This window comes from Protomyctophum bolini (genome assembly GCF_963924005.1).
Source record: "Protomyctophum bolini genome assembly, chromosome: 14".
Classification (NCBI taxonomy): domain Eukaryota; kingdom Metazoa; phylum Chordata; class Actinopteri; order Myctophiformes; family Myctophidae; genus Protomyctophum; species Protomyctophum bolini.
Genome location: NC_137875.1, coordinates 11,311,727 through 11,335,620, shown reverse-complemented (window position 1 = coordinate 11,335,620; position 23,894 = coordinate 11,311,727). Strand labels below are relative to the sequence as shown.

At 42.7% G+C, this 23,894-nt stretch overlaps 1 protein-coding gene across 1 annotated transcript in view; it reads right to left on the bottom strand.

Moving 5' to 3' along the window:
- The window catches only part of kndc1 (kinase non-catalytic C-lobe domain containing 1), a 45,717-nt gene extending 28,083 nt beyond the window's left edge, over positions 1 to 17,634 (bottom strand). Inside the window, exons 1-10 of the mRNA XM_080782159.1 lie at positions 17,436 to 17,634; positions 13,946 to 14,144; positions 9,668 to 9,726; positions 7,152 to 7,298; positions 3,606 to 3,723; positions 1,738 to 3,170; positions 1,268 to 1,382; positions 603 to 674; positions 325 to 386; positions 49 to 207 (exon numbers count right to left, since the gene is read on the bottom strand). Of these exons, the coding sequence (XP_080638285.1) occupies positions 49 to 207; positions 325 to 386; positions 603 to 674; positions 1,268 to 1,382; positions 1,738 to 3,170; positions 3,606 to 3,723; positions 7,152 to 7,298; positions 9,668 to 9,726; positions 13,946 to 14,144; positions 17,436 to 17,570 (2,499 nt within the window). The 5' untranslated portion in view covers positions 17,571 to 17,634. The remainder of the gene's footprint in view (positions 1 to 48; positions 208 to 324; positions 387 to 602; positions 675 to 1,267; positions 1,383 to 1,737; positions 3,171 to 3,605; positions 3,724 to 7,151; positions 7,299 to 9,667; positions 9,727 to 13,945; positions 14,145 to 17,435) is intronic.
- Positions 17,635 to 23,894: the final 6,260 nt, after the last annotated feature.

The following is a 23,894-nucleotide window of genomic DNA, read 5'->3' as shown; positions in this document are numbered from 1 at the left end:
TTGGGACTAACCGTTTTAGATTAGTGGCTAACAGAACAGATGCTATACCTTCTTCGCCATAACAATGGAGGGCCTCTCGATGGGTGTTCTCTTGGCCATCTCAAGCAGTAGTCTCTTCAGTTTACGAGGCATGGCCAGCTTCTGATGAGGTGATAAACTGAACTTGGCTGTGGCCCAGAGAATAGCAGCCACTGCGTACACACAAGCCTGGGCCAAAGCAGAAAAACACAAAGAGAAACAAGCTCTCATAAAAAAACAAAAAACTCATTATTGGAATGACCTTTTATTATTTATTTATTAAGCCAGGAGTTGAGTTTAATCAACCTTTTCTGTTAGGATTCCATGTTCTTGATATTCAGGAGCAAGATAAAATGCATCACGGGAGCCTGCAATAGATACAATAAAGTATTTAAGAATTGAAGCCAACGACTTTGAATCTTCCGTTACAATAACTAGAATGCTTTTGCCGAACTCTAGCCTGTCATTGCTGCTGAGCACTGAAGAATAGAAAGATTTGTTCTACTTGTAATGTAAAGGAAGACCTCAGGCGGTGGTAAATTATACATGTACAAGTACATAATATTATACAAGAAAGACTTTACCTATATTTTTGGGTTTCAGAAAAAGCACTTCTCCTTCGCAACCAACATACACCGTGTCGAGGCAAATATAGGCTGTTAGAAAAGAGAGAAGATGATTTTAAAGCAAACATGAACTCTCCCTCCAGAGTTACTAAAAGGTAACTCTGGTATAGGTATGTGTAGTCTTTGATCTGAAATAGGAAATTATGTTTTTGACAGCAAAATTAGATTTTAGTCTTTTGAATAGTTCTCATATGTTTTAGTCACATTTTAGCCTTAGTGATAGTCTAGTTTTAGTCGACTAAATGTCATAGGACTTTAGTCAACTAAATCTACAGTTGATTTAGTCAACTAAAATGTGTTTTGGTGGGCCTTGATGCTGTCGTAATGACTGATTTTACACAAATAGCTGATCTACAAGTTCACAATGTGTCGCAGCACAACCAAGTGAAAAATGACTTATACTGGATCTTTTGTCTACTAGTCCCTTCCTAACATTTTAGTCTAGTTTTTATTTGTTGATGAAATTATCAGTATATTTAGTCTCAGTTTTAGTCATCATAGGTTAGTTTTCATGTAGTTTCCATTTAGTTTTCGTCAGTGAAAAAAAGGTAGTCGTCGAACATTTTTCGTCTTAGTTTTAGTCGGCGAAAACAACACTGCTCAGCAGGACGTACTCTACTCACTTGGGAAGTCGATATAGGTCTGCAGCGTGGCGAGGCAAGTGTAACACAACGCCCAGAGCTCGTTGACCGTCAGCCTGCGCCCAGAGAGCACCAGCAGCTCTCTGAGAGAGATCCACTGGATCAGACATATAGACCAGAAGGAATAGAAGCACAGACAGACGTAAATCTGTGCACTCAATTGCTCCACTGACTATTTTTGTAAGCTTAACCCATTTTGGGGCGGGAAAATATCGAAAATATCAAAACATTTTCATAACATTATTTTCAGAATTTTCCAAAAATGTGGAAAATAGCATATCTACAAGCACACTCACTGTGAGCTTAATGTAGATGGACATTTTTTTGCTATTTGCTGTATATATAGTATACAGTATACACCGGTTAAAATAACCTGTCTGATGTGTACATCTGCTTCAATGGAAACTACAGCAATATAAAAACAAATGAATAAAGCCAGTGGAGCACTGAACCTCGTCCTGAGACTCTTCGTTGAGGCACAGCATGCTTTTGGTCATGTGGTTGTTGAGGCTGCAGAGGCTGTTGCTCAACGAACCCTCCTGGTCATCATCGTCGGCACAGTCGTGGTCCACTCCCCGCTCTCGACAGGACGTGCAGGGGGACGCCGAGTCCGAGGCAGATCGCTCTTCACTTTCGCTACACGTCCGAGTCTCTGATTCTCTCCGACATCCTCCAGAGTCCTCGCTACACGGCCGAGTCTCTGGTTCTCCCCGACATCCTCCAGAGTCCTCGCTACACGTCCGAGTCTCTGATTCTCTCCGACATCCTCCAGAGTCCTCGCTACACGGCCGAGTCTCTGGTTCTCCCCGACATCCTCCAGAGTCCTCGCTACACGGCCGAGTCTCTGATTCTCCTCGACATCCTCCAGAGTCCTCGCTACACGGCCGAGTCTCTGATTCTCCTCGACATCCTCCAGAGTCCTCGCTACACGTCCGAGTCTCTGATTCTCCTCGACATCCTCCAGAGTCCTTGCTACATGTCCGAGTCTCTGATTCTCCTCGACATCCTCCAGAGTCCTCGCTACACGTCCGAGTCTCTGATTCTCCTCGACATCCTCCAGAGTCCTTGCTACATGTCCGAGTCTCTGATTCTCCTCGACATCCTCCAGAGTCCTCGCTACACGTCCGAGTCTCTGATTCTCCTCGACATCCTCCAGAGTCCTTGCTACACGTCCGAGTCTCTGATTCTCCTCGACATCCTCCAGAGTCCTCGCTACACGTCCGAGTCTCTGGTTCTCTCCGACATCCTCCAGAGTCCTCGCTACACGGCCGAGTCTCTGGTCCTCTGGCTCTACATCCAGACTCCTCGGTATCCTCCTTCCCTCGCCATGAAGTGTACAGTAGAACACTCATGCAGTCGCCGCCACCGCCGGTCCTGCCGCTGTCGTCGTAAGAGTCACAGGACACGCCCCGGGTGAATCGACGGAGACTTTCGCCCCACACGGCGACGGCAGACGTGCCGGCGGCGACGGAGCGTTCGTCCGCCCCTATCTCCGTGAGGTCGGTCACGTGCACGCTGATGTCGGGGCAGAGCGCCGGTGGGGGATTGTTGGAGTCGGGCATGGAGCAGGAGCGATTCAGGACGCCCCTCGCCCTGGCCAACCTCTGCTCGGCGCGTCTCCTCACCGGGGAGTTGCTCTGGGATCGGTAGTCCAAATCGTCGTCTCCGAGAGCCATGCCGACGTCTCCTCCTCCTTCGCCGCTGTCCTCGGCCCACAGGGAGGAGTCCCAGGCCCCACACATGGGCTGCCGGGAGAGGCCGTTGGCGGTGTTGTTGGTGCCCGGGTCGTCGCCGGCGGTGCCGTCCGCCGGCGAGCTCGTTGGGTTGAGCGGGCATCTGGTTTTGGGATGCTGCCATCTCGCCTCCCAGGCGGCTTCCTTTCCATCTGTGCTCAAACACGGAGAATAATTAGCGCCACGAGACATCACAGCAGAGGCCATGTTTTAACCACACAAAGATGTATCATCACTGTTGGGAAGAAACCACCTAACTCCATGTTTGAGGGTATTTTTCTCTCTCCATAAATCAATGCTATTGAACACACCTTTACGTCTGTGTGTTGGTTATAACAAGAGTATTAAAAAGTGCTTCAGACAAAACCTCTTAAATGCCATTGGACCCTCAAACTGCCACCACCTCTCCCCCTCTCATGCAAGTAATTGACAATATATAAAATCACAACACCAACTTTGATTAGGCTGTATTGCTTTGTTTTTAAAATATATGGTTTTCTTCATTTCCAGAAAAAAATAATATTCCAGAAAAACTAGCATTTTGGAGTTAGGTGTTTTTTTCCTCTGAAGATAAGTTATGAGCCGACCTTGACAGGCTGCGACGGACTCTAGTGAGAGCACCCGTCGTCCGAGAGAGGAGAGTTTGCGGCACACGGTTACGGAGGAAGTGTGAGACAGCCTTGCTTCTGCCAGAGAGAGGACGTCCTGTGGAGATTTTAAAATGTTACAATTAGGCAGTGGTTTTCAACCAGTGGTCTCTGGGGGGCCACCAGTGTTCCCTGAGGGGCTTCCAGGTGGTCCCCAGCTAAATGACGGAGAGTTGGTAACCAAATGGACCCTTATTAGATCTTGACTTAAAGTCAAGTTAAATTATTGTTAGACATCTGCATTACTTAATTTACAAGAAGTCTACACAATTAGAGAAAGTAGGTTTTTTTTCATCAACGTTTGCCTGTGTGTGTGTGTTTGTGCGTGAGTGGGCATCAATGTGTCATGGATATACATGAACTGAGCAAGACAGATGATAAAAAGGGTTAGAGTCAACTGCTCTCTCAGTCAAGGACCAATAGCATTGCACTGACATTTAATGTCCACTTGGTGGTGCTCCAGAGCACCTCATGGAAACAACTGAGCAGTAACTTAATAAAAAGCCAATTATCTTTCATCTAATGGTCAGGAGGGAACAATAGCATTTTATTACTACACCAAATATGATTACTGGAACGAACCATCATTTACTTATCCTAAAGGATTACTGCAACATTAGTGTGTGTGTGTGTGTGTGTGTGTGTGTGTGTGTGTGTGTGTGTGTGTGTGTGTGTGTGTGTGTGTGTGTGTGTGCGTGCGCACGCACGTGCGTGCATGTACCGTGTACATTCTTGTTGTATCATGAAAACATGTGGCATAAGTTTGTGAATGTAATCTAACTGCACCTGAAATGTTTGTGTCCTTTATGTGTATTTACTAATCGTGTGGACATAGAATACACACACACACACACACACACACACACACACACACACACACACAGTCACACACACACACACACACACACACACACACACACACACACACGCACACTCAAACGCACGCAAGGATATACCCATCATATACCATATGGAATATTGCTACAGCTGCATGTGCTCAAAATGCATGCAGACACAACAAAGTGTGGGACTGTGCACAGTCTGCGCACACACACTCTTGTGCGTCACTTGTCTCATTCAAACACCAGCTGTCAGCTGCCAGATTTTCTCTGAATCAAAACAAAGCGTATATGACGTATCTTTAACCAATATCGTATGCACTTCTTCTTTAAGGTTTTCTAGGTTTGCTCATTCTCTAACTATTTCATTATGAATGTGTGAAGAAATTTATTTCCTGTCCTGGCATGAGTATTGAAAGAAAATGAAATACTGGGTGATAGCAAGGGAATATATTGGTTAAAATATGGTTGAATATTTAACCCTGAAATGTAGTGTACGGAAAATATGTTTTGTTTTGTGTAGTTAAAGTAAACCATGGTCATTCATTTTCTGTTTGGTTTGATCATAGGGGGGAGCTGTGGGGAAAAAAGCATGTTAGAAATAGTTCCAGGAAGTGAGGTACCAGGAACAGCTAGAAGTGAGGCAGCCATGCAGTCCATTTTAGGTATCAAAAGGAGTGTTTGGTGGTGGTTTGTCAAAGAGACTCTTTTAAGGCCAATACTAATTTACAATCAGAAATTGATAAACCACAGAGTAGTGCGGTTGGAAAACTTTGAGATCTGAAGAAGAAAAGTTTGGTCAAGGAACATTTAGAGGGTTTATCTCTGAATCAATTCAGAGCTTTTGGACAAAGGGGAACCTGCTGTGGCTCCTGGCTTGAAGGTTGGGTGAGCAATATACGTTTTTACCTTTTTGAGCAATGCATTGCCTTTTTATTTGATGACTTTATGGATTACTAGATTTTGGAAAATAGAAGATCTACAATTTTTGGTTTGATTACTTATGGATTACTTTTTTGGGGGATTTTTCCCACCGACCTCACATTGGTCATCACATTTGTTGTTAAAATAAATGCATGCAATGGATTCAGAATCATGAAACCCCCATAGTTTGACCCCCTCACACGCTACTTAAAACAGAATGAAGGTGTGAAGTTAGCCTATACATAATGCATATAGGTTGTTAATGGTACCTCAACTTTTAGCAGCTAGCTGTCATAGATTCTTCTAGGGAAACTGAATTACAGTCTGTGTGAGATGTGTTGCTATAGACACCTTTAGAAACACATTTGTGAAGAAATGTATTGGTAAGGAAATTATTCCCAGATTGTACATTGTTCTGATAATATTCCCTGACTATGCTGTCTACAGTACAGCCCCGTCACACACAGCTTTCAATCATGCGTTTAATAAAACAAGCTCTCTCCTACACGACTTGTTTTGAGGTTGGTCGCAAATTTAGTAAACATGGCCGCTGGGAATTATGCTATGAATATTTTTAACATAAAGTAGCTCATAACATGTCTATGGTGGATTTTTATGAAACAAAAGCTTTGCAGATTGAAAGAGGATAATTCAAGCTTGGCCTACAGCCGCAATGTTGGTGAGTTTAACGTAGTTTAATTTAAAGTTCAAGTTCAATTTGGATGAATGGGGAGTCAATGGATAGTATTGCAACTCTAGCTTCATCTCATTATAAAAAGGTCTATTGTTGCAAATTGCGGCTAAGGATGGCCCTACCGATTTTGGGGACCCCATGGCCTTTCCTCTAATACCACCCTAAGGTCACACCACACTTTTATTCTACCTATGAGGGTGGATTCTGCCAATGCATTTCAATGGGAATGGAGTATTTTTTGCAGAAATCTGCAAATGGCAGCAAACCATTCCATTGAAATGCATTTCTTAGCTCTTATTAGCTTACCCATATACCCTCCTAATACTGCCACTAATACACCTTACATAATCCCTTTCTATGTATCGTTGTCGGGTGGAAACCCTGCATGTCAATAGCAAGATTGCAGATCTCATTTTTCACTACTTTTGTCTGACGCTCTAGTATGAGGAAGGCATTCATTTACCAAAAGCCTAACAAGTCACAATATGCAGATACAAGGTTTCAATATATTGTTTGATATGAGAGCGCAGGGGCACCAAGGATGGCAATGCCAGTAGGTTTTCAGCATCTATGGCCCGGTATGGTGTAGCTTAGTTAGAAAGGCTTTCCTCACATTTTTTCATTTTTAAAGACGTGCACGTTGGAACGCATACGTGTCCTCAATTCATGAGCCAAGTTAAATTGTAACCCCAAATGGGTACTTTGCATAACAAGTGAATGTGCAAATGCTTCCTCACACCTCGCATGCACGGTAAGCAACACAGCATTTTGGCTTCAGTAGGGCTGGTGCTAGTATTCTATCTGCACACAACAATGCCTCAGCCACCATCGAAGCAGAAGTACTCGACTCGTTCAAAGCAAACTTTTGCTTTCAGCTCCTATAATTCAAGGCATTCCTTGAGAAGATTTACAAAGATTAAAAACTGTTGTATGACAAAATATAAAATATAAATTCAGAACTCTACTGTGCAACAATACACCTTTTAGTTAGCAAACTGCAGTGCCAGTGGGCAGTGCATGCTTGGGTACCTGTGGCAGAGGCCTCTCCTCGGGTTTCTCCCGTTGCATCTGCTCCAGCAGCCTCATGGCCTCTTCTCCCAGCTCCGGCTGCAGCTCTGGCTCAATGACAAAGTCTAACGCGGCTGAGAGGGTGCAGCCAAGAGAGTACATGTGGCCCTAAAGAGTACAGCACAGCGCAGGACAGAGACGCAGAGAGAGAGAGAGAGAGAGAGAGAGAGAAAAACACACACGTACATAAGAGACCTCAGGCGAACCCAGAGCATCAAAGGTAGAGATAATCTAGAGACACCGCTGTCGAACAGGGTTTGTTTTGTGTTGAAATAAGATCCTTCTTTGATGTAAAATATAACATGTGTGGATTTGAGGGGAGCCAAAGCACTAACTAAGCTTAACCAGCAACTATTCTGTACCCATACAGTAATACATACACCCAGTTATTTTTCAGAAAGGCAGGAAGTTAAATGGTCATTGTTTGTTGACTTATGTAGACGGATAGTAGATGGTATTTAGATAGATGGTAGGCATGTTATTTAGATGGATGCTAGGTATCTAATTTACATAGAAGGTAGCTATGTTATTTAGGTAGATTCCATGTGTGTTGTTTACTTGTAGGTAGATGCTACAGTGTGATTTAGAATTTTAGATGTATGGTATATCTACTTGCTGTTACTGTTATACTTGCACATACTGTACATAGTTGTATAATTCCTAAACCATTTATCATGGGACTCACTCATTGCACTTTGGAAGTTTGGAAGCCAATGGATAAGAGCACTCGAAATGGCTCTAAATGGTACATTCATTGTCAATGGGACCACAAACGGCTCACTTTTCGGTTTAAATTGAGTGCATTGAATTGATTTTTTAATTTGGTACTTAAATGGGAACAAAGCATTGATACTTTAGGGATGTGTTTTATGTTTTAATCTATCCATGCGGTACCCTAAGCTGGTATGAATTCAATCAAGGGCATAATTCACGCATCCATCATCCATCAGAAAGTCACTTAACATACGGTGCAGCATGAGGGCTCCTTTTCTTCCATGTTGACATCTATCAGAACTACTCTTCTCACATCCTGCAGCCTCATGTCTACCAAACCAAGAACTATCCTTCCTTCTACCTGACGACGTGATCTGACTACCAGCCCACGGTTGCAAAATAGAACTACGGTGACAGGAGAATGGAAATCTGTGAAAGATTATAGGAAAAAAAACTGGGTAACAGGATACAGCCACCCCAGTGGGCTATAACTGTCACAGACGCCACACGTGTACATGACAGGGCTTTTGTTTTGCTTTGCTTAAGTTGCACTCACAGTAGATATTATGGCTAACTTTCTGGTAACTGCGGAGCTGAAACAGGTGTTTTTGAGTTGAGATCCTAGACATGATGATTGTTGCAAACAAGTGAAGTGGAACTATGGACCATACTTATGTGGTATAAACACATGTGCAAGGCGGATCCCAATGTGGGAGCCCAAAATAGTTGGTGGGCTTCATAAACTCTGCCCTCCTTCATAAACTCTGCCCTCCTTCATAAACTCTTATTTTTTTTCCCAAGCTTTGTTGATGGTTATTTATTTATTTATTTATTCATTCTTTATGTAACCAGGGTAGGTCACATTGAGATTTTCTTCTCCAAATGGGCCCCCTGGGGAATCTTTTTCAGCAACATCCTGCTTGACACAATTACACGCATTCACACCTGGGAACTGCCCAGAACAACCACAGTCCTATTGGCCGAACTGCCCAGAACAACCACAGTCCTATTGGCCGAACTGCCCAGAATAACCACAGTCCTATTGGCCGGACAGTACGATTCAAAAATGTTTATACAGAAATATCAATACAACACAACATTTTATACAGAAACGGATGTAATAGTTTTCAAATAATATAGTCTAATGAACAAAACACGAGAGGCAACGTTGATTAATTTTAACCTAAAAAGAAGAAGAAAATAAATAAATATAGTTGAATATAGCGCTGATATTTACTCCCCTGTGGTCCTTGCATACAAACAAACTTCCGCAAGTAGCACAGTAACACTGACCTTCACATCACTGTTGTTTTTGGCAGCAAATTTTGATTTTAGTTTTAGTCGTAGTCTCTTGAATAGTTTATTTAGTTTTAGTCACATTTTAGTCACCTGGAATGTTTTAGTGTTAGTCTAGTTTTAGTCAACGAAATAACATAAGATTTTAGTCGACTAAATCTAGTTGATTTAGTCGAACAAAATGTATTTTGGTGGGCCTTGATGTTGTCGTAATGACTGTTTTTCTTTCACGCGTCGCACTGCGACGCATTGTGGGCTTGTAGATCGGCTATTCTCAGCATGCAACCAAGTGTAAAATGACTAATACTGGATCTCTTATCCACTAGTCCCTAACATTTTAGTCTAGTTTTAATTTGTTGACGAAATCGTCAGTATATTTAGTCCATCATAGCTTAGTTTTCATTTAGTTTCCATCTAATTTTTGTCAGTGGACCTAATTGATCTGTAGGTGCAGAATGTTCCCTCACCTCGAATGTACTTCCGGTCATGTCAAACTCAGGAGGCACAAAGGAGCCCTCAGGATCATCTGTGGAACAATCGGGCATAAAAAGTAAACATGTTAACCGTTTAATGAAAGACCTCCCAGACGGAGGTCTCCATCCTCTTAATTAGAACAGTCTGATGCCCTAGGCGGAGATTGATTAATAGGACGGAGATTATTGATATCAAAACAAATCGCATCGCTCCACAGGCTGGGAGCGTCTGTTGTGCAACATTCAATGCGTTAATAACTCTTGATCTAAATCATTCCTCCATACTGTAGTGTTTTGGCTACATTTATTGCTGGGCGGAACTGATTTAATGGATTAAATGACCCCGGGCAATCAAGGTGTTAATTCACAGCGACCTCCAATATTGACCCCTGATTATTATTCATCACGCATATTATCATTCACTCATCAAAGTAAAGCAGGCAGCACGTTTTGTCCCTTTTTTATTATCAAACACTTTGAAATACGGCTGTGGTTGATCTGCACTAAACTCACTAAGCAAGCACGTACCGCCATAATCAGATGCAAATCGTGGATTCGGGGTGGAAATGTGTACATGTACTGTAGCAATGTGTATGCAGCGGTTTGTAGCACCCCTCATCTGCATACGTCGTGTCGGAGATAATCTCTGACAAACAAGCGGGGAAGGTATATCTGCAGGCTGGAGGGGGGAAATCCACATCACTAGAGTACATCTTCCTTGATGTTAAATAGGCCACTGTTTCTACTGGGTGCACACACACACACACACACACACACACACACACACACACACACACACACACACACACACACACACACACACACACACACACACACACACACACACACACACACGAAAGGGGGAGATAGAGTGAGGTGGGGGGGGCGGGGGCATTGTACTCAGCCCAGTTAAAGAGAGATAGAGGAGGTGAGTGAAATAAAGTGGGTCAGGACAGATTTGGGTTTTGTCTACTAGAGTTATGATGTTCTATGAGGTGTGGTGAGGCCACTGGCTCCTCTCCTCTCCTTCACACTTTTCCTTCACTCTCTTCCCCATCCCATATCTTTCTATCTCTCGTCTCCTCTCGTCCTGGAGTATAGTCAGGGAGAACTTCCTCTCTACCCCTCTCTCTACCCCTCTCTCTCTCCCTCTCTCTCTCTCTCTCTCTCTCTATCTCACACACACACACACACACACACACACACACACACACACACACACACACACACACACACACACACACACACACACACACACACACACACAGAGAAGAAAGGGAGAGTTGAACACAGCAATGAGGTTGTGAGGTCAGTCAGACAGAAATAAGAAAGTGAAGATCGGAAGGGAGGGAGCGAGATGATGAGCCATGACCCTGATAACGCGTGCATTCTGCAACTCTGAGATACTGCAGTACAGTACAATGTTGGTGACTCATGTTTGCCTGTAGACACACACACACACACACACACACACACACACACACACACACACACACACACACACACACACACACACACCAAATACTTTTGAACGGTATTACACCGCGTCTCCAATGAATAGCTTTGTGTGTCCGTGTGTGAGTTTGGAGTAGGACCTTTGACCCTGCTTTTAGAGTGTATGGGTGTTTGGAGTAGGACCAATTTGACCCCTGCATGCAGCATGCTGATTGGGGTCAGGAAGGGTCACTACAACCCTCCACCAGACAGGTCTGATTTTTAACCACTTCCTACCTGGCACAAAACATTTCAAGAAAGATTTCCAAAATAGGGAAAAGAGCAGGTCTTCAAGCTGGATCGGCAAATTTTGCTCTTTTAAATAATAGGGCCTTATAATAGAGCGCAGCAGTCCCGCCCCCTTTCAGAAAAGCGAGTGGCCCAGGAAATGAAACTCCAATGCATTTTTCCATCGGCACTTCGAATATAATTTATTTAAAGACGGTTACGCCGCGGACAAAGCCAATTCGGATCATGACAAATCATGACAATGAACACAATGTTTTGGGACGATCAAATAATTTATAAGACGAAAAACAAAACAAATAGTGTTGTCTCCTGCCTTTATTTTCTTCTTTCTAATGATTTGATCGTCCCAAAACATTGTGTTCATTGTCATGATTTGTCATGATCCGAATTGGCTTTGTCCGCGGCGTAACCGTCTTTAAATAAATTATATTCGAAGTGCCGATGGAAAAATGCATTGGGGTTTCATTTCCTGGGCCACTCGCTTTTCTGAAAGGGGGCGGGACTGCTGCGCTCTATAATAGTGGTCTTAAACAATCTTGTATGTTGTTCCAAAATAAGTCACACATTCATCACAGATGGAGTTGCTATGCTGTATCGTCTGGTAACCAAGGATCCTTCTGGCTTCCTCACATTTCCCAATCTAAAAAAATAACTTGATGTTGCACACGTTCCTTAATATTAATGTTGTTATTTGAAAGCAGGACATAAGAATACAATGGAGGAAAGAACATGTACTCCAGTACTTTTGAGATACTTTTACTTTACGTTCAAAAGATTTTTAGACATTTTGAAAACTTGTGAAATGGGACTTTTACTTTTGGCACATTTGAGTACGTTTTGAATCGCAAATATACTACTTTTGTACTCTAGTATAAGTACATTTTGCACGCCAGACTTTTACTGGTAACGCAGTATTTCCACATTGTTTGTGATGTGGATACTTTTTACATTACATGCGAGTACTTGTTCCATCGCTTGAAGAATGTATACACTGGTTTACCAGGTGATCTCTCTCTACAAACCGCCATAATTAATGTCATTCTGAAATGTCTGTGTGCACTTAGCAAGTGTCTGGAGAGAATTACACTGCGTCATGGATGCTCAATACCCATCATTCCCACAGTAGCTGGTATCCACGTTAGATCTCTGACTGCATCAATATTACAGCCTGCAAGGTCACTCAATCGTACACTCTCACAAGAGGAACATGTGTGTGTGCGTGTGTGTGCGTGCTTGCGTACGTGCATGCTTGCACGCGTGCAATCTCATCACAATTTCACAAAGAGGTCAATTAAACACGATCAATAGCTAAGCAGGCACGGTAGAGGGCAGCGTTATGATTAATGACATAGATACACATAGTTCACCGTGCACTGTACACACTGTGTGCACGCTATTTGTTTTATCTACACTCTACAGAATTCATCATATTCCAAGTAAAGGACACAGTCCAGTAAAGCTGGATAACAAGTTATGTGAAAAGACATTTTAAGTGCAATTCAGTTGAAATGATCAAACCATTTTTACTTGATGAACTGCATTTATGTCTGAAAGGTGCTCTATAAATAAAGGTGTGTGTGTGTGTGTGTGTGTGTGTGTGTGTGTGTGAGTGTGCGTTCGTATTTCACGTTTGCATGGAGACGCCAGGCGTCCACTTTGTCGCGTCTCCAACCCCCGATAACAGCGTTGCCGTCTAAACAGAAGGTTTATATCTGAATGATATTTAATTTGCCGTTTTCCATACACACTGTCGCCGTGTAAACGTGGCCTAATGCTGCTTTCACACGAGGCAGATGCAAAGATGCCTCGTGACAGATATACAAAGTCTTTGTATATCTGTCATACTCACACGGTCGTTGACGTCCGTGTAGTGACGCGTGTCATTGCAGCTATAGTTGTAGCTTTGCATCTGGAAGTTGGAACTCAGCTTCAATTTGTAGCTTTTGCAGCAGCTACAAATGTCGGATGCATCTTTGTATCTTCACGTCGATACAGCTTCCATTGACAATGAATTGGCATTTAGAACAGTGGTTCCCAAAGTGGAGTCCGGGGACCCCCGGGGGGTACTTGAGGGAGTTCCAGGGGGGACCCAGCTAAATGATAATTTGAAACCAAATGGACCCTTATGGGTCTGTAACTCAGAGCGCATAAATGGAACAAAATCCGTTAGGGTCCATTTGGTTCCATTACATACACTCTCAGAGTTAAATTAGCATTGATTTTACAATATAAATTGGGGGCCCCAGAGATATAAATGCTATTAAATGGGGGTCCGTAGACTAATGCATGTCAAACTGGGGGTCCTTGAAATTAAACGGATTGAAAATCACTGCTAGAGCCGTAAGAATCTTCTCTCATGGGGGTCCCTGGCATGTCTTTTCAAATGAGGGTTCGCGGGGCCAATAAATGTCAATTTGGGGGTCCTTGACAAATTTGGGAACCACTGATTTAGAAGACATTTGTAGAATCTGGATTCAGGTCTTAACGGGTTAAACCAGCATTGTGGCTGTTGCGGAACAGAAGACTCACCGCTCAGCTGCTCCATGAAGCACACGTTTCCGTGGGCGTTGAAGGCCAGGGTGTCGGGCGTTATGCACAGGGTGTGGAAGAGGTGGGACGCTCCAATGCTTCTGACGGCATGCACACACTCCGCCCACACCGCCCACACCTCTTCCTCCGTCAGGCAGGTGTCTCGCAGCGAGAGGATGTCCGCCAGGGACACGTTCTCCTGTTGGACAAATGGACAGACAGACAGACAGACCCACGGATGTTTGAATTGTCACTGACCATATTCACTTTTGGTGTTTTAAACATTATGTTATAATTTAGCTATTGAAAAATAGCAGATCTACAAGCTCATAGCTCGCCACCGAGTGGCGCACTACGAGCTTGTAGGTCTGCTATTTTTTTTAAATCGTGAAAATATTTATTTCAGAAAACGGATTTAGAATATTTTTATTTTTATTTTTTATTTTGAGGTCAGGCCTAAATGGATTAATAGCTATTTTGCTATTACATCCAAGTTCATACTCAGTAGGTTTTTACTACTGACTCTGAGGAACCCTCACCTCCTGCTCCCGAGTATGTACAGTACAGTACAGTACAGTACAGTACAGTACAGTACAGTACAGTACAGTACAGAGTCATAAGTTGGTACAAGCAGCAAAATGCCATCGCTTAGGAAGATACAGTACAAGTCGCCATCATTCTACTGCTGTGAGCACATATGGTGCGTGTGCCGTCTGCACACATGCACGCACGCATGCATGCACAACACGTTGTGAATTATTACACCCACATACACCCAGAGCCAGATAAGTGACCCATCATGACCATATGGCCGCATTAGTGATCTCAGAACATTCCATCATGGAATCTTTGTAATGCTGTCCGATGAAGATAGGACCTTCTTGTTAGGACGGAAAGCGAGCACAAAAGCGCGCTTTAGCACAAAATAGAGCATGCGGGGGGTGGGGTGGGGCACAAAGTGGCTATTGTGAACAGACGCAGCCAGTACGCGAAGCGGGATTCCATTGCTTTGCATGTACTTTACATTACATGATGCTGTTTTTAGTTCTGTGCAATTGCTGATACTAGCACAACGTTGTGCCCACTGAGGAAACCTGGATGAAAGGAGATAATGCTTTGATGTCAACGAGCACACACTCACAACAAGGGTCTGTGTTTTAACCACATTACCACTGGTGGTGGCCCTATTTCGGGGCATGTATGTATAACTCCACAAACATTTAAAGAAATACCAGATCTACAAGCTCACAATGCGTCAAGAATCATGATGTGATGTAGTGTGAGACTGGCAATAGTTTTATAATATAAATGTATTAAATTATTTTCTTCAAAATATGGTTTTAATAACAAGAGGCCCAAAAGGTTTTCGTGAGGTTATTCTCTCCCATGCAGTGAGTGGAACGAACTCTTGGTCAACTGAATTGTCACAATGCTCTTTCTCTTATGTTCACTATTAGCTCTGCTAATGTAAGAACTCCATCTCCAATTCAAGTAGATCTGCAAACAAAATAGAGCAGCTGCATTATTCAAGTGTCCCAATCTGTGTTGCCTGTACTGTGTGCTCAGAGATCATTCCCTTGATGTTGCAGTTCGGCTGCAGCAGCTGAACAAAGACAATCTACAGTACATGAGCCTTGGGGTGCTGCTGCACAATTACAGGGCAGAAAACTGCCACTTTAAGCAGCAGCAGTGTCCCCATAAATAGACAGTTTCCCTTGAGAACAGTACATGCAGAGCAAACCTAGAAGTCTCTCCATCTCTACTCAAGTTAAATATGCCGTCCTACATAAGTTTCCCTCAGCCCAGAGGTTCTACTGCGACTCTGCCTCAGGTCATTGGGACAACCCTCCCTTCAGGGGTCATCGTCATGATGGGTTGTGGTGGATTTTTGTTTGTCAAAATTCCATTTTCGTGACTTCTTGGTCCCTTAACCATTTAGACCTGAGTTAAAAACATTCCCTTTGAAAGAATATATATCCACATTTTTACGAATTTTCAAAAATAGCAGACCTTTTTTTCCAATAGCTAAATTATAACTTTCGTGTTTAAAACACCAAACGGGGTTCCCACCCAAAATGGTTTAATAATGTCCGAATCAGTTGAGAAACAAAATAAAGCAATTTTGTCCAACCTGAGAGGATATTTTTACTTTAATTACTGGACTATAAAAGGAAAGGGCTTTTGCCTCTGGGGACAGCGCCTCCTTTTTTGTTTACAACAAAAAGTTGGCTTTGGCTCCTCCCCTTACTTAGTCCACTTCCTCCTGGTTGCTTTTGTTTATTCCTACTAACAACAACCTTACATATTTTAGTAGTGCTGACAGATTCTGCTATTTTATTCATCTTTCTTGAGAGATTATCTCTTCAGTAAAGTAGGAAAGTGATTATTTATTTTTCTCATTATTAGATTTAATTTTTTTAACTTAGACCTCAACCTCAACTGTGATATGTGGAGTTAAATACTATATGATCATTGTCATTAAGTGATCAGTTCTCAATTGATGACGAGTTCCAAAAGTACTTCAAACTTAACTAGGCTACCACAGAAGGGCTCAACCTATTCAATCCGGGAAAGCATCTGTGCATGTCATTTTATACTAAACATATTTGTGCAAATCTTTGAATACATACATTTTTGTACATTTTAACTAAAATCTTTGCTTCTGGGGGTCCCTGGAACAAAATGTTTTTGAGATGGGGGTCTGTGGCCAATTACGTAATTTTTTGGGGATCCTTCAACATACGTTTTTGTCTGTTAGGATTTAGAAGACAGTTCTGGACGACCTGCCAGACCCAGACCTTCCAGTAAAAGCAAAGTGTTTGTTTTTTTTGTTTTGAAGATGGATGGATGGACGGACAGTGGGAGAGAGCAGCAGAGATTAGGGAGCTGGTACTTGTTGCCCTGGTACCTTGTGTTATACACTTTTTTTGTTGGATTTTTTTGTGCATTGGGTGAATGCCATGAAAATGTAAAACTATGTCTTGTCCCCCGGGCCCTAACTTATCTCATAAACATCTGCAAATGTCTTCTTGACTCATCTTAATTTACACTATCCATACAAACACAATAAGACCAGCAAGAGAGGCCCATTATGCTAAAAAGAGCAAAAATCCAGACATATGATAAATCTATAAATTATATTGAAAATTCCAAGTCACTTTTGTGAGGTAGTCTATATAGCCTAGTAATAGCCTAGCACTGCTAGCAGTAGGCTACAATGAAGTATAGCCCCAAAGTTGATTATTCAAATGCAAAGATATCCTGTAGTAGGAAGTGTTTCTGACCCTAAATCCGATCATTGCCTTTATTTAAAAGAATAATCAACGACCAATATAACTTATAACAAAATAGAAACAGGTGGGAGACTGGGAGGAAATGAAGTAGTCTACGACTTTTAGGGGACTTCGTTATATAGCCATATAGCCTAAGCCTACTAGTTAAAATGTGTGCATATGATATTAAGGTGCCTTTCTTTCATAAATGTGTTTACCTCATCCTCAAGCAGTGTAGGCAGATGCTCTGGTTCATAACGTCGATCCTCCGTGCAGATTTCATCCTCTTTCCATGCATGCTGCAGGTATGTATATGTGACTGCAGCATCACCACCAGTGCCGGGTGTCCCCATTGTGTCGAGTTAAAACTATCACGATTTTGAACGTCTTTATAATTGTAGTAGCGAATTATAGTGTGTCTGTGCCAGTTATGATGGCGCTGTACACGACACTATCAGGCTCAGCCTCTTCCTTTTACCGTGTCCTGGCAACGGTGTGTCGAGGAGTCGACATGCCGGCTGAGGACAAGCAGGCTTAATTAAGTTAATAAACGAGGTCTGTTCGGTACGTCGACTGGTACTTTTGACATTGTTCTCACTCTGTCCGAATCTGTCCAAACAATAACATGATGCTGCAGCATTCCCAGGTCAGACCAAGTCCAGACCCACACCACGGCAGGGAGACGAGACCTCGATCAGTCCAGACCAGAGAAGAGACCAGAACAGGTGAAACAGCTGCGACGATCGATCGTGCCTTTAGTTCGTGTCGTCAAACTATAGGGACTTTATTGTAGCTGTCATGGCAACGAGTCAACGACTAAAAGAAACATGACGATATTAAACTGCAGTTCCCGTCGTTCTAATCTAATCTACACCCTGGCGAAGCAAGAAATGCAATGTGGCTGCATGGGCTGAGCTTTTGAGGCTGCTGTCTGAATCAATGCTGTACGCCTCCGATCTCTGTGCAGTTTTGGAACAGGCGTCCATGCAGTGACTCATGTAATATAGTGCAGCCTCCAGCCCACTTCTTATTAAAGTGCTCTTCTTTTAGCATTCCTAGAAGTTTGCTTTGATGTAGCCTAGTTATGTCATATGCTGTTATGATTGTTCCAACTTTGCAAAGATTGCTAGCTATATGCCTTATAAATCACAGAATATGATTTACAGCAGGCAACCTTAAAGGACCACTTCACCACTTTTCAACCTATCTTCATATAATAGGTCCTCACTATTAATCATGATAAAATGGCACAATTTTGTTCTACTCAGTCTGTGTCTCATAGGAGGGCTGTGGGCAGTTTACAAACCCGTCCACCATGTGACATCATCAATGGGGAATCCAAGCTAATAGAAACTTCAGGCTTTCTAGTCCTGAAAAGTTGCAATGCGAAAAAGGAAGCCATCGTTCTCACGATAATAAAAATCTAAACATTTTTGTAAAAAACATATTGTTTAAAAAATATCTGCCTAACGATGACGTCACTGGTGGACATCACCAGTGAGCTGTGGGCAGTTTCCGAACTGCCCACAGCTCTCTAACCTTTGGAGATACAGCGCTTTGAAAATTGGGTTATAATGGAGGCTCAACGGAGCTGGATTTAGAAATCGCATCGCTGGTGGTGACGGAGGAGGGCTATTCTACCCGGAGCAATGCTAAAAGGTCAACAAACGGTCAGTGTGTTGATATATGGATTAAACGGTTGTCTACGCTTATAAGCGTAGCTGGCAGAGATAGGTCCCAATAGCATATCTATAGTACATATGCGTAGATGGCAAGAAAATAATTAATGGTGACTCAGTCAAAATGTGTTGACCCTTGTGATACAGTAGGGCCTACATATCATTCCGTTCAAAATTCTTCAAATGTTGTCTTTTAATTTAATAATGGCCAGTACCTTTTTTTAGCTTATATCACCCTGTCTGTACTCTGTATGTTAGTGAGTCTGCCTCAAACAATAAAGTCCTGCTTTACACAGAGCAAACAAAGGCAAGCCCCTTTTTTTATTTTTTTACAGCACTGAGTACTGAAGGCCTAGATATGGGTTGGGGCTTGGACGGCATTTCCTCGTGCCAGGCAACCACTTTGGCGTTGGTATACATGGCGACCTAGTTCACTGACAAACACTTCTGTTGATTATAGTGTTCTTGTCGCTCCTGGCTGGTACCATAGTACCAACAGGTATCAGAGAGAGCGCATACAGTAACCTAACCGGAAAGGGCTGAAAGGCTGTTAAGCTCCAAAAAACATGCTCAGCCACCTTTTTTTGCGAAAGTTAAATTTGTAAAGACTCCTTGACTTCTTCAAAACTGCTCTCAAAGGGCACCTATATGGACGGCTGCAATTCGAAACTGGCCCCAGTAAAATCTGAATCCCCCACCCACCCCTTTTCCCCCTCACTGTATGGGCTCCATTTTCGTCACCGCTAAACCCCTTATCCCTAAATTATTTGCCTTTTTTTTTAAACTATTTTGCAAAACACTTTTGAATAGTTAAAATGGCCAGTCAACAAGCTCACAACGTGTCAATGTAGATTGGCTAGTTGAACTATTCAAAAATGTTTTTCAAAATAGTAAAAAAAGGGGTTTAGAGGTGACGAAAATGGAGCCCTATATGTTTCTTTTCCCTTTTCACCTCCTCTATGATGATTTCCTGTTTTTACTATATAGTTGTGTATATTCGTACGTCTCTAAATGTTTTGATGAATTGAAAATGGTGGGCCCTATTGTAAACAAGTGTAATGCTTTATGGTGTCGTCCACTCACAGTTAATAACTCAATCAATCAATCAATCAAAGGACAAGGACTGATAACATTTGCTTGCAGTAGCTTTTTAATGTATGTTTTTATATAGGACTGTTTTGGGGTCCTGAAATTAACAGAGGACTTGATGTTTTTCACCCAACCAGTCACACACACTGTGCATTCTCCTTTCTCTCCAGATCAATACCATTTTGTATACACATCCAGGATAGACCACTTTAATTGTGCACTCTATCTGAATAATTATGGCCCTGATCTGGCTTTAGCCCTGCATGGCGATGATGTAAAGCTTGTCTGGGTGCCAGATGAGCTCAGGGTGGCAGGGAATGAGATAGCTATTATGTTGGCAGTGCCCTGTGACTGCTGAGCAGCAATATAGACGACTCACTGTCCTGGCGGGGGTGGAAAGACTTATTAGATTTGTTGACCACTCAGCGCCCTGGCATGTTGAGATAATGGGGAAATACATTTATATTAAGCTGCCAGACTTTTAATAGGATGAAACTTATCCTGCATATCTCCACAATGACTTTGACATGGCACCAACCAACGCAGACCATTTGATCCCACTTGGCACTGCTCCACACCAAACTAATATAGTCACATTCAGCATTCAGGGAGTGTTCCATCTTCATGAGGATTAGCTAGTTATGTCAGAAGTGGTATTCAGCATGATTTACAAAGAAATACCATATGGAGCCATCAGATACAGAAGTACAGAGAAAGTGATTTTCTGACATTTCGGTTTCGAGGTCACAAGTCAAGAATACTGTCTCTCTCCTTCTCTCTTAAGCCTGATATTGTTGTGCGCCGGTGTCATGCACCAGAAATGGCAGACATATACAATTAGCTCGCAACATATTGCAGCGTGACGAAAAAAGGGTGCATACCCTGTCCAAGTCTACCAAATAATACTTAAATCTACTAAATCTAGAAGCCAACAGATACACAAGCTGTGAGATTGACTCACTGTTTGACTTTGTTTAGCAGTTTGTTAAAAGTGCTATTCATACACAGAAAAATGTGTGAATATGTAAAAATGAAGCTGGGTCCATTCTTTTACACTTTAAGAGTTAAAGATGATGCCGTTATTTTTGTACTTTTTCGGTTTTGTACTGTATGTGTCTACTGTATATGGAATAACATTACTCTAAGGGGGGGGGGTACTACCTGTGAGTGGGGAGTGTTGGCTGATGAATGAATATCAACATCCTAATACATCCTGATACTGGGGGGTCAAATTATGACAGGCAATTCCTGCTGTCAAATTATGCCCCCCCCCCCTGTCAAACATTGTAAAGTGCTTTGAACACTTGGAAAAGTGCTACATACAGTACATGCAATTAATTCATTATTATTAGAGAGAGAGTGCACCACAATTGGTTCCATGTACTGTATGTGCCAACCTGGTTTACCTGTGTCATCTGGACAGCATTGTTAGTTACACAATAAGTCTGTGATGCCACCGTGAGGTCCGTGATGTGCCAGAGCAAAGAGAGAGGTTATAGTCTACACTGTAGAACCGGGGGTAACCAACCAGGGGTTTGCGAGCTACATGTAACTTGCACGAGCCATTCAAGTAGATCCCGGAGTGAGCAGGTGTCAGACTGACAGGCAGCCATCACTACCAATGCACAGAACGTGGATTTAGAATAGCTCGCAGTGATGGCCCCAGATGTGTGTATTGGGCCATCAACTGCGGAGTTCGTTTGTTCTATTGTTTGACCGCTATCTCCCGTAACCCCTGTGTTGTGATGCACAACTTGTGCATAATAGTCATGCATATCAGAACAGAACAGTATAAAAACCCACAGAGCTAAACAGCCTCTCACTCACTACTATACCTACACAGGCAAGCAGTGACTACTCTATTCTGACTATAGAGGGCCCGGCGGGAAAATAAATCATAATCAATAATCATTTCCACCAGGAATGGGAGCATGCATCCTTCCGACTTAGCCATGTTTTGGCTCAGTGCAAGAAACCATTTATGGACGGGGACATGGTTAAAGAATTGCTGAATGTCACGGCAGACTGCTTGTTTTCTAACCTTAAAAACAAGGAGGAAATTAAAGCATTGATACAAACGTATTCAAAGACTTGTGAATACTTTTCACTTCAGTTTGACGAGTCCACACTGCCCAGCTAATTGTGTTTGTCTGAATGTTTTTTTTCCTGATTTTACCACCAAAGAGGACATTCTTGCCCTTATTCCATTGAAAAAAAGGACCCGGGGTGAGGATGTGTACAATGCATTCAAAGATTACGTTTATTAAATGGATATTTCTGAACTAGTAAATGACTGTCAACTGCAGGGCAGAGCTAGAGACCAAGACTTTTGGTCGCTTGTGAGCAGAGACAAGTATCCCCTGATTGTGTCGTGTGCACTCAAGCTTTGGCTTGGCTCCACTTACTTATGTGAAATGGCCCTTTGACAAATGAAAATAATAAAATCCAACTCGTATGACTGTCTCACATTTTAATGACACCCTCAGACTGGCAATCACTAACTATGAACCAGATTTCAAAACGCTTGCAGATAATGTCAGTCTCAGCAGTCTCATTAAGGTGGGCTGACCCTGAGAGTATTGTATCTGTCACGGTCACCATATCTGTTCAAATATATGGTCATATGCATTTGTCATTTGGACTGTAAATGTGAATATTCATCGAACTGAGAAACAAAATATTGTGCTGTATAAGCAATTCATTTAATGTCCTTTGCATTTTCTTTTATTAAAAAAAACGAAGTTTATTTGTATTTTTGTCCTAATATGTATATTTCTAATACATATTTAGGCATTAATTATATAACTATCAGAATTTACTTTGTCTGGATGTGTGCACATGCATTGAGCCTGTCAGAAATCGCCAAAAACAAGTGGTTTTTCAAAACATATTTTAGTGGTAGATCATGGCTTACAATTGGGAATAAAATGGGCTCTTGGGCTTGAAAAGGTTGGTTACCACTGCTGTAGACTATACTACAGCATGCTCTGGTCTTGTCTCTTCCTGTAGACTCTACAGGAAGAGACCAGACCAGAGCATGCTGTTCTTCCTGAAGAAAAAAGGAATGACAATGCTTTGATGCTCCAAAAATTGCTTAATTGTTTGTGCAACAGTCTGCTGCAGATGGAGCCTGTAGGAGCCAGTGTCCTCTACTTTGCCGTGATATATTGGACGCACGCAGGCACGCATGCACACACACACACACACACACACACACACACACACACACACACACACACACACACACACACACACACACACACACACACGCGCACGCACCAACACAAGAAATGGCAACAAAGAGAACAAGCTGGTGAGGAAAGCTGCTCTATAGTTAGAGTTAAACTGGGCAATCTGAAGGTGGTGGTTGCAGAGAGAAGGATGAGGAGGAAGCTGGACCCTACCCTCCAATTATGAGGTGCTTATTGTCACAATTATCTATCTATAAATGCACCAAGTCTCTGTGTGTACGTACCGTACGTACGTACGTCTTTAATCCATGTAGCTCGAGAACTGTTCGCCCCACCGACTTCAAATTTGACACACGCGTTTCACACCCCCACAGGGAGTGCAGTGCCCGGTGTCAAGTCCGTCGGACCCACAGTTGTCCAGAACCAGCACAATAGCCTCTGCCAGGGCTCTGGACCTGATCACCCGTAGGTCCTGTATATCTCCATATATGAAGCATGGCCTGTTCTGACATCACAATGATTGTTCTGACATCACAACGAGTCCATGCTGAGCAGTTCCGCCAGCTGTACGCCTGGGGTGACTGTGTTTTGAGGCAAGCCTTTCCAGTATTCTTTCCTCCTTTCCCCAAATGAAGCTTTCAACAGCGGCTCATCATCGTCAACTTAAAAGTGTAATCGTGACAGCCCTAATGAGGAGCACATTCAAACACACAGACTC